Source organism: Galeopterus variegatus, unplaced genomic scaffold (assembly GCF_000696425.1).
Source record: "Galeopterus variegatus unplaced genomic scaffold, G_variegatus-3.0.2 Scaffold18035, whole genome shotgun sequence".
In the NCBI taxonomy this organism is placed as follows: domain Eukaryota; kingdom Metazoa; phylum Chordata; class Mammalia; order Dermoptera; family Cynocephalidae; genus Galeopterus; species Galeopterus variegatus.
The window spans coordinates 1,881-13,523 of record NW_007744146.1 but is presented as its reverse complement, the minus strand read 5'-3'; the positions used below and the strand labels follow the sequence as shown (position 1 = coordinate 13,523).

Below are 11,643 nucleotides of genomic sequence, written 5' to 3'. Positions count from 1 at the left end.
GACTGTGAATAAAAGAGGAAAAAATGGGCAGAATGTGAATATAGAAAGAAAAAAATGGGTAAGACCAATGATGTGCTCTTAAATAAAATTCCACGTACACACAGCTGCTTAAATGGATAGAGTGGTTGATTTATGTATAGGGCATTGTGAAAAAAAATCGACATTCAATATTTCTTCAGATCCCCTGAAATGCAAAGATAATTGCACTGAAGATAATTTATTCACACTATCATTTCCTAGTACTTTGTAAAATCATGAAAGAACACGATAATGGTGGAGGTTGTGGTGAGAAAAAGGAGGTTGGGGAAAAAAGGAACACTCCTCTTTACTTCCTACCCATTTTCTCCACCAAATTACTACAGCTCAGTGAGTCCTTAGAAAACAAAATAATCAAACATGCATTTTATGCAAATAAAGCACTTTCTAGACCGAGTATGGCAAACTGTAGTGCTTCCCTCAACACTCCAAAAGGAGTAATTCCAAGATAAGAGGATTTCCCTAAAATCCCAATAATAACTAGTGTCCAGCTTTGCTAGGTTTGATTTAATGCTCAAGAACAGCAAATGATCATGATACTTAGAAGAGCATAAGTACGCTTGGTCTTAACAGGGTAAAGATTTAAAGCAGCACAAAAGGCATTTGCTAGTTAATTTACATGCTTAAGAAATCCAAAGTTCAACTGTTTCTTTTTCAGATGTGAACTTCATGGAGAATGGGATCTCATTTTACTTAACTTCCCTTCTTCTTACAAGTAAACCAATTCAAAGCAGACCTGCCTTACATAAAAATATTAAAATCTTATATAAACCTTACCAATGGCCTGAGAAATGCAAGGACATTCATTAAGATATTTGTGCAAAATTGTTTCTCTCAGAGAGTAGATTAATTCGTAAGAAGAAATCAACCTCTACAATAAAATTTTAGAAGGGATTTGTTTCTATTTTCATTAAACAAACAAGAAAGGTTTTCTTTAAAATTTGTAGAAGCACAAAAGTGTACTTATTAAATTTAAATTCTAAATAAATACTGACAATTGGTACTATAAAATGTGATTTGGCATATTTGAGGACTTACTATGTAAGTTTCTATAACACATTGATAAATTGTAATTGTACATTTCAAATACAATTATTCTTACTTCGCATCATTTATTCAAAACATCAATTCCCTTGGTTATTCTCACAACTTTCAACCCTTTAAGAAGTTGTACCAAAATTAAAAATCATTAGATTTGACAGTGACAAATGGGAAAAACAACTTCTTAAGGGTTGAATGAATAAGCCAAATATAAAAGCTTAAGAAAACATTTATAAGTATTACATAGGTAATATAATTAATTACAAATTGGCTTCCAGTCATTAAAAACACCTGTTTTTAAAACTTGAAAATGATACACAAAAAAGGTCTATATGATGTGTGCGTCTTCTGTAATGCTAATATTTACTGGATTACAGATTTGGGCTAACACTGCACCACAGACAGTACTGAGAATGTGCCACATCTATAATGCCATTGATGGAAATGGCCTGGGTACCAAATGCTGGATTTCCAATCTCTTATCCAATGTCAGTTCCTCTTTAGTTAGTAGGAGGTGAAGCATCTGCCTTCCCCATGGCCTCCTCGCTGAAGAGCAGTTTTCGAAGTATATTTGCATAAAACGGTCCATATACTTGTTTGTTGAGATTCACAATACTCGCGTATTGAGAGCCTAGAGCTTCTAGCTCCCGCTGAATGACAGCAAGACCTCCTGGCATGGGAGGCATGCATTTTTGAGGGCTTGGAAGACAAAGTATGCTTTTCATGTACAGCTGGATTCGTTTATCTGAAGAAAAAAAAGAAACTCTTTATCTGTTTCATTATTTAAAAATTTTTTTTAAAGATGACCAGTAAGGGGATCTTAACCCTTGACTTGGTGTTGTCAGCACCACACTCTCCCAAGTGAGCGAACCGGCCATCCCTATATAGGGATCCAAACCCGTGGCCTTGGTGTTATCAGCACCGCACTCTCCCAAGTGAGCCACGGGCCGGCCCTTATCTGTCCCATTATTAAAGTACATAATTTTAAAAAACAAGACCAAGTAATTATAGTAGGTTGATTGCAGCAATGTTCCCAAGTCTTTACCCTTCCCTGTACCCATGCCTTTTATAAGGTGACTTTGCAGTTCCTTCCATCAAGGGCTGGAGTCTGTTGCCTCATCCTTTGAATCTGGGCTGGCCCTATGACTTGCTCTGGCCTATATAGAATGCAGTGAAGTGCCAGTTCCATGCCTAGGCCTCAAGAGACATGGTCATGTCTGCTCTCTCTACCTACCACAACCACACGAACAAGCCTGCATTTGCTGGAGGATGAGAGACCAAGTGGAGGGACACCCTGTTGTTCCATTTGGGGCCATTCTAGATCAGCCTGTAGCCAACCAATTCCCAAATTCCTGAGAAAGCCCAGCCAAAATCAGCAGCACTACCTACTCAAGCCACAGCTGACCACAGATGCATAAGTGAGTCTAGCAAAACCAAACAAACTACCCAGCTGGCCCACAGACTTGTGAATAATAATATATGCTTTTTTTTTAAGCTATGGAGTTTTGAAGTAACTTATTATGCAGCAATAGCGGACTATCAAAAAACGTAGAGTCCTTGAGGAGTAGGGGAGAATCCTTTACAGAAGTCAATCCTTAATGTCCACAATTAGAGTTATGTGCACTAATGCTGAGTTTGTAAACTGGCATTGACAGTTTGGCCCATGTAGTGTTTTGTTTGTTTGTTTGTTTGTTTGTTTTTCTGTTTGTTTTAAACAGAAGCCATTTACAATCAGGGGATTTCACACGGAAATCCATATTTTTGATTCCTCTTGAAAAATTTAGAGATCTGGCAATCCTAGGGGTCCCAAATTATCACATGGCAAGGGTGACCACACATCTAGGTTCCTCAGGAGAGTCAAAGTGTACACCTGTTGTCCTGGCATAATTAAAAAGAGCACTCTCAAATGTATCCTGGTTTGGACAATAAATGATATGGTCACCCCACACACAGGGCCAACAATCCGGAGGCACTGAGGAAGGGCCACCCCAACTAGCACTCCAGTTTGCCATTTTCCCTGCTCTTCCTGCTTCACTGCTTCAATGTATCTGATTTTGAGAGTACTGCACAAAAGTGTGTAGTTGCATACTTAAGTTAGACTGCAATAGTATTGGACAACTAGACCTGCTACAGCTCATGCCGCTTCAAGGGCTTTCTCTGGCTTTGGGAACAGAAACCTCACAAATAATAAAGTTTACTAAGGAGAATACACTCCATTGAACATGCACAACTATGGCATTAATGAAACTCTTATCTCTAAACACTTCTCCCCAGAATCATGCATTCCAGACAGACCTGACCTAGAACTCAAAGTGTGAAGTGTCCATGTCTTGGACAGAATTCTTACTAGAATGCCCTTCTATCTCATCTCTACCCAGATTCAGAAGCATCCTTCAATACCAAGCCTAAAGTTACCTCCTCTCTGTGGCTTTCCCTAGTATCTGTTATCAGACTATCATGCCATGTATTATCATCACTTGAGAATATGTCTCTCTGTTTAGACAGTGGACTCTCTAAGGGTGAGGGCTACTTTATTTTTATCTTTATATTCTTGGTCTGACATGTGGAAGGCACATCATAAGTGCTGACTGAATTTAAGTGAGAATGGGATGAAAAAGGTCTATAAAGGTAAAAACCAAACTGAAAACAATGGGGGCTAGGGAGGAATGGGGACTGAGAAGATGGGCAAAGATGACTTAAGCCTTATCTGTAGTTTTTCCACAAAGAGAAATTATGAATATACCACTTTTACAATTGCAAGTTACTTTTTAGAAATGTAGATGGCTGTAGACATACAAATAATCTACATAACAGATAATCCACAAATAATTTTTACCTGGTTTTTGTATATATTTGAAAGAAAATTGGTTTCAAAGAAAACTCCTTTTCCAATGATCTTTTTAATAGGTTTAGAACACTGTAGGAATTGTAATCCCTTTGGTAAATAAATAGCACGTCAACTAAGAACAAAAGAAGGCAGCCTATGGGTACCCTGAACCAGAAGGAAAACCATGGCTAACACTGGTCAAGCCCTTCTTATGTCCCAGGGATCGAAGTGCTGGATTTATTGTAACTCCTCTGAAGGCAGAAAATTAACAGGTAACTGTGTACTAATTTCCCTTTAGACTGGTTGCCTGGCTCTTATAGGCTCAATCTATATTCATCACAGATATGGTCCAAACACTTTCCCACAAGAAGGTTTAAAGAATGAAACCTTCTTGAAATTGTTATTATGTCGACAAGTGGTTCTGTCTCCTCTGAAGGATGAGTTGGTTTTTAGGCCAAGACTAAAGTGACAGAAATACTGTCCAGTTAGGAGCAGACAAACAGAGTCCCTGCCAAAGGCGTGTCCTTGACTTCCACAGTGGAAGGAGAGAGACGCTCAAGTGAGTCATTCAAGTTGCTAAGGCAACAATACTTTGAATGAGGCTAAAAAATGCTTTCAATTTGCAAAAGGGCAGGAAAGTTGGACTGGGGAGAGCTGGATAAACCAAAGTTGCTTTTCCAGAGTTTGAGAGGCATCTCCTGACTCCCAGCTTCCCTCTCTCTCCTGACATTGCAAGTACTTCCCTTATCTTTAAAGCCAGGGCACAGAGTACACTCTGACACTCTGGCCACCCTGCCAACAAGCAGCAGGGCTCCAACTCTGACTGACACGCTGGTTAGAGCAGTTAGGAATATGAGCTCTGGAGTCAGACAGGCAAGGTAACAATCCCAACTCTGCCTCCAGCAGTTATGTGACCTCACGCAAGAGTTCCTTAATCTCTCTCAGTTTCCCATGCATTCACTCATTCCATAAACATTTATTAAATTTCATCTAAGGGCTCAGCATTGTACAGGGATATAGCAGTGAACAATGTGCACCCCGTCCTCATAAGGCCTGCACATTAGTAGGGTTCTAACAGGATGTGGCAGAGACAGCTAGACAGTGTCTCAGTCCCCATTCTACCCCTCTTCCTCCTAGGAACACAATCTCCCAGGTAAGGACAGAGGCACATCATCATGAAGGTATATAGGTAAGGGCTCAGTCACAGGTGGCTATGTTTATGCTGTGTTTGTTACTGTTACCAGCTGTCCCCTCTCAGCAGCAGACTCTCCTGCAGCCCACAATGCTGTGAACAACAACACTGCCTATTTTCGGGGGGGAGGTGTGAGGTCTTGAGCCACTTAAGTAGCCTGTGTGGCCTGGATCCCCAACATTCCATGTCCCCAGGGATAAGGATGAGAAACCATTTGAGAGCTCCAAGTAAATAATAAAACGTATTTGTATTCTTAGGGCAGTCAATGCCGTACTTTGAAAACTTGCATATTAGTCCTAGAATATTAATATATTCTAATTCCACCCTCTTTCTTTCTAATCTTTATTCCTCAGCCTCTGTAGCAGACACTTCTTTTTGTCACACACCAACCTCCTTCTTATAGCCACAGTACCCTGACTTTGTTTGGGGGTAGCTATCTCTTTCCTACTGTCATCAGGTGTTACAGGTAAAAATGATCCATCCTAGCTCTAGGAAGTGAACACATGTTTCAGACTTAAGCTCCTTCCCCTCTGGCTAGTATGACTGATCCAAGAATGGGACATGACCTGCAGTCAGGCCAACTGGAGCCAGTGAGACTCAGTGATGGGGTCACTGTCTGAGTTAACAGGGAGGCAGACTCCTTGTTTTTTTTGCTTGATTTAAACTTGGAAAGATGTAGGCTGGAGCTGAAGCCATCTTGCTATCATGAGAAGAGTCTGAGAAGGCAGCCAGCCCACAGGAAGGCAGTGCTGAGAGATGGAGACAGGAAAACTAGTGCTGGTGACAAAGTCTGAGCTCTGATTAAGCTGTACCACAGTCAGTACTACTCTTGGTCTTTTCAGTTATATGAGAAAATGAATGCCCTTTTGTTTAAGATAGTTTAAAAGTTTAGATTCTCTGTCACAGGTGACAGAAAAAGTCCTAACTGATACATTCTCTATTTTCCCAACTCACCAACACAGCTTGACACCAACATAGTCACTTTCCTGGCCAACAAGTACAGAAAGAACCTACCCATTATGCTTCCCAGTTCCACAGCCTTTTTTTCCTAATTGTCTCTTGAAGCCTGACCGCGACAAGGCCTTAGTTCCCTTAGGCATGCTAACAGCAGAACTGATATCTTCCTGTGAGCATACTGCCAGCTGGTTTGAATTATTGCATTGATCTAGGATTTTAACATTACTAGCAGCATTGTGTTATTTTCTCCATTAAATCTATTGGCTAGATAGTTAAGATGGCAGGCCCTGAAACATCCCCCACCCACTGCATAACACACAGAGCAGTAGTGAGTCCCAGACCTTTGAAAATATTAACATTTCTTTATATTCTCAGTATTCATCCTCCATAAGCAGGTGATGTATTTAAGCCTAAAATTTTACTGACACTTTACGTTAATCAAAATCAGCAAGTTAAAGAGAATATGAATTGAGGAAGAAATCTATAAAACCATGAGGACTCACCGATCAGGGACCAGATAGGATTGTCTTCCTCTTCAATGCTTGAAAATTGACCTACAAGATTAGCTTGAACCTCAGCATTTAAAGTGGGTAAACCTCTCTCTATTAGGGTCTTGTTAACCTCAACACAAGTCTGAACACCGACAGAATTCAGGACTTCCTTCAAGTTAAAGGTCCTACAAAACAGAAAACAAAATTCCATCAGGGAAATGTTTAGTTCATCAGATTCTTTTTTGTTTTTAACACACCAACTTGGGCCGGCCCATGGCTCACTCGGGAGAGTGTGGTGCTGATAACACCAAATCAAGGGTTAAGATCCCCTTACTGGTCATCTTAAAAAAAAAAAAAAAAAAGCAACTTGTTTCAGATGTCTACCAATTTTCTTATATAGAATATAATTATCTCTATTAGAATGAACTTAGAAAATAGTAACTCCTCCCAACTACCAACCTTCATATGTAGCAGGTTTTTAAATGATTAAAACCATTCAATTGTGTAGGCATTGTTTAAATAGGAAAGTATAGGTAGAAAAATATGGTCCCTGAAAATAAGTCTGCAACTCCACTTACATGCAGCGCTATCAGAAAGGAAAAGAAAACACCAATTTACTTCTTAAAATAAACCTATTGGTCTGAGTAGATTCGTTCATACATTTTTTTACGTACTTGGAAAATAAGGTAGAATCAATTCATTTGTCTGTGCCTGAGCAGTACAACACCAATCAGAAACAATAAACAAAGATATTCAGAGATCAAATTACCTAAAACTCTTGACTGATCATGATCAAAGATAATGAGCTCCTTCCCATTATTACTTTTAAGTAACTGATGAATAATCCCAAACATATAGAGTCCAGAAAATTGTAAAAAGTAATTAAGGAGTGGGTTATTTAATAGGTAAGAAAAAAGAGGTGATTAGAAAGGGCATTTGTTGGGTCCTCACTATTAAAGAAAGATGATTAAAAATTATATCTCATTACACAGAAAGGATCTTTAAAATAACTCTGTGCAAAGTTGGGAATTAAAGAATGAGAGAAGGGCCCAATGACAGGAGGCAATGTAACTGAGTGAGTTAGAACATAAGCTGTGATGTCACACAGACCTAGGTTCAAGTCCTCCCTTTACCACTAAACTTGCTGTATTGCCTATAGCAGCTCTTAGCAGATCGTCAGGCACATACATAGTCAATGCTTAATGACAGAAAGAAGAAAAAGAGAAAAATGGTTTATCATTATTATCATCAACAGCAGTAAGAAATAAGTCCTTGATGTTCTTCCTTAACTAGAATTTGTTAGAAACCCAACTGGACCTGTCTTTGGGATTCTACAACCCAAGGGTAGGCTGTGGCAACACTTTTACCTCCTGACTTTTTATCCACTGCAAGGTACTGACTTAGCTTTCTCCTGCTTTTAATCAGTGAGTTCTCAGGCAATAGGAAAAATTAAATTGTAGCATAAGTCATGGCTTCCTATTGACAATAAAGAGGGCAAAACTTTTGCTAGTTTTCAAGATGCATTATCAAACCAAATATGAATGGCATCTGAGTCTACTATTTGGGATCACCTGCTTTTTTCTATTATGAATGCTATTACCCCATCCATTATGGGGATAATGAGAATTGACTGTATTCATTTCCTAACATAGGGGGAAAAAATTAAACAAACCAATAAAATGGCAGATAAACACCCAGATAAAACTATAAAGAGGATGATTTAATAACTTAGTTATTAACAGCTAACATTCATCAAGCACATACTATATGCCAGACACCTGTATGAAATGCTGCACACGAATCATGTTAAGTTCTCACAACTCCAAGGTAGGTACAATTATTATTCCCTTGTTACAAGGGAGGAAGTGAGGCTCAGAGTGATTCAGAAACTTGTTCAAGTGTACATAACAAGTCAATAGCAGAGCTAGAATTTAAATTCTGGTCTGTCTGACCTGAAAGTCTGTCATAGTAACCACTTTTTATATGAGAATACTCCATAAAGTTCATATGAGGGTACTTCAAAAGTTCACGGAAATATTTGTATTATATTTCAATTCTATTTTCCATGAACTTTTTGAAGTATTCTCATATGCTTTATATTAATACTTAAGTAGTACTGTATGTTCACTAAAGGCTTAATAAATAAAAGTTTCTAAAAAGTAAAGGTTACCCAGTATAGGGAAATGCTAAGATAAAACCAACTGCAAAATCAGAAAAGGTTTTTTCTTTTCATTATAGGTCTTGGGTCTTGGAATATGAAATAGACAAGCCTGGCAGGTTAGCAGCAGAATCAGCAGAAAGGGCAGTGTCTTCAGTCAGGCCAGGGCTCAGGCCTTGGTCTGCCTTTTTCTAGCTCTGCAGCCCATGGCAAGTTCTATTTTCTCTCTAAGCTTCAGCTCAAAATGAGAAGTTTGGATTATATAACCACTTGGGCTTCTTTTGGCTCTTAATAGTCTAGAATTTTATCAAGTAATTTATGTGCACACTGACTGATGGGTGGGAGGACAGGAGGATAGTTGTATCTCTCTTCAATGATGGAAATAAAGAGGACATACCCCTGAAAACACCTGAAAAGGGAACCAGTAGGAGGAGCTGGCTCATATAATACCCATGGAAACATGTGGCCATTGACCAAGACTAGGAATTTTCTGACTTGTACAGGATTTCTTTAAGGGAAAATGTTAATCAGTCTTTTTATTCTTGTATTTTATAGCAAGCTACTAAGGAAAAACCTGGAACATGTTCTCAATTAAGAAAGTTAACACGTATGGGACAAAGTAAGTTGTACAAGGATTAATAAAAAGAAAAATAAATGAGAATTAGTTCCATGAAAGATTTGGGCTATATCTTGAGGAATATGTATGAGAATCTGGAAAGGCAGAACAATGACAGAAGAGCAGGTATGGAGCAGAGTCAGCAGAGTAACTGCATAGGCAGTAAGAAAGGAGAACAACATCTTGATTTAAACGGAGGTCACATTTTTGAAGAGTTAATAGGAAACATTACCAGGAAGGTAAAGGGGGATCTATCAAGGGTTGGCAAATGCCCATGGGCTTGTGGCCTGTTTTTATATGGCCCAAAGCTCAGATTGCTTTTTACATTTTTAAAGGTTTAAAAAAAAATACAAGGAAGAATATACAAAAAAAAAAAAAAAAGACTATATGTGGTTGGTAAAGCCTAAAATATTTACTGTCTCTTTACACAAAAAGTTTGCCAACCCCTGGGTTAGATCAAGGAAAGCTCTGAAGGTGAAGAGGCCCTCAGGCTTGGGACTAGGGTGATTTTTGAGAAGAGGGGTGCCCCAACAAAAGTAGAGTTGAAGTCTAATTGCAAAAAGTAGGCTAGGCTAAACTGGTGGGCAAAATTAATATATGATCTTCTGACATTATTGTTTGGTCCATATGACTAACCACAGCATAGCCAGGAATGTCCCTAAAGCCACAGAGGACAGGAATTATTTCCTCAACTATGATATCCCTTCCTTCTGGAGGACTAATGTGTGCTGCTGAAGTCTTATTCAGAGTGTGACTTGGACAAGATTTCCAACGAGAAGATCTAAATGCAAAATCTATATGGGATTCTAGCATTTGGTAAAGGTATGATATGAGATGAATTTAGTGAAAACAAAACCTTCACTCTCTGAAGGACAAAACTGTCACAACTTCTAAAGACTTCATAGCAGAGTGGATCAGTGAAGTCAGTAAACATGTCACTGCAGAAAAATGATAGGGTCAGAACAACTGAACCTGGAAAGCCCTCTATGATAGAGCAATTCTAAACACAGCTTGGTGGGTTTCTGTTTTGTTTTTTCCACAGTACTGTCAAAGAAAAGGTCTTGCACACACCCATTGTAAGTGGAAATACTACACTCACCCTGGCACTTGTCATGGAAAACACCTCTCCCTTCCTATGAAAGGACATCTAAGCCTTCAGAGATATTAAAAGAAATTCTAGAAAAAGAAGGCGTAAGATAAGATTTTCTAAAGTACAGTCCTGAATATCACATCCAGATGTCCAAGGTTATTCTCGTTTTCTGAAACACACGCAGAGCCTTAATACAATGGGGAGCAGATACAAACATTTCAAACTTACTCTTTGTTCATGCCTTCAAGTAGTACAGCTGAAATCCTTTTTAACCTGTTTGCAAGCTCAGGCAGGCCTTCTGTAATAGCACCCATCATGTTGTTGGTAATTAGGGACAGGCAGGCAATAATTTTCAATTGATTCAGCTTTTCTGTCAGTTCCTGAAGACGTGCTCCATCTGTCACGAGTGTCTAGCATATTTATTTAAAATGCAAAAATAGAAAGGGAAGCTCAATAACATGAAACTGTAAAACAAGCAATGTCATATCCAAACTCCCATTTTTATCTGATTTCAGTAAATTCATTAAACCACATGAAACACAGATCAGCTGATTCAAAGTTAGAACTTAAGAACTAAAACTCTGCAAAACTTGAGGAAGGAAAAAATAAATCACTTACCTCTGGTAATACTTTTTTCTGATAATCCCACTGTAGCAGTTTCAAGTAACTGTTATTTAGCACCAGCGTAGGGCTCAGGTTTGGCTTGGAGCTATTTTCGGCCCCAGTAGTTAAAGCAGTCTCAGAAAGAGAGAGTAATTCTTCATTTACAGATTCTTTTATCCATTCTGTAGTATGATCAAGAGCACCTACGAGTGAAAAGGACACATGTTTGTCCTATAGCTGATGGATCCCTTCATCTGTGTATCCCAAAAGACAGATGATATGTTAGGTACTGGGCATGAATGAAAAAATACAGCCACGCCCCTCAAGGAGCTTACAGTCCAGACTGGGAGACATACCTGTAAACTAAATTTTAACAGAACACAGTGAATGCTAGAAGGCGCAGTGAGAGTGGAGAGAGCAGAGCAGAATTTGTGCAGAAAAGAGTCTAAGAGGAAGAGCTCTATGAGTGACACCTGAAGGTAAAAGGTAGACAGTGGGAAAAGGTGGTATTCCAGGCAAGAAGAATAACCCAAAGACCTGGAAAAGAGAACATATGGCACATTCTGGGTGCTACAAGCCAATCTGTATTGCTGGTCCATAAAGACCTACAGAGAACAGCGAATGGCGTTGGA

At 39.0% G+C, this 11,643-nt stretch overlaps 1 protein-coding gene across 1 annotated transcript; it reads right to left on the bottom strand.

The window, feature by feature from the left end:
* Positions 1 to 287: 287 nt before the first annotated feature.
* Positions 288 to 11,242, bottom strand: LOC103582826 (T-complex protein 11-like protein 2; the record flags this gene model as incomplete). The annotated part of the gene is made up of 4 exons (XM_008564311.1): positions 288 to 1,822; positions 6,557 to 6,729; positions 10,637 to 10,818; positions 11,027 to 11,242. Coding segments are annotated over 4 exons (816 nt in total), but the record flags the coding sequence as incomplete, so codon positions are not given.
* Positions 11,243 to 11,643: the final 401 nt, after the last annotated feature.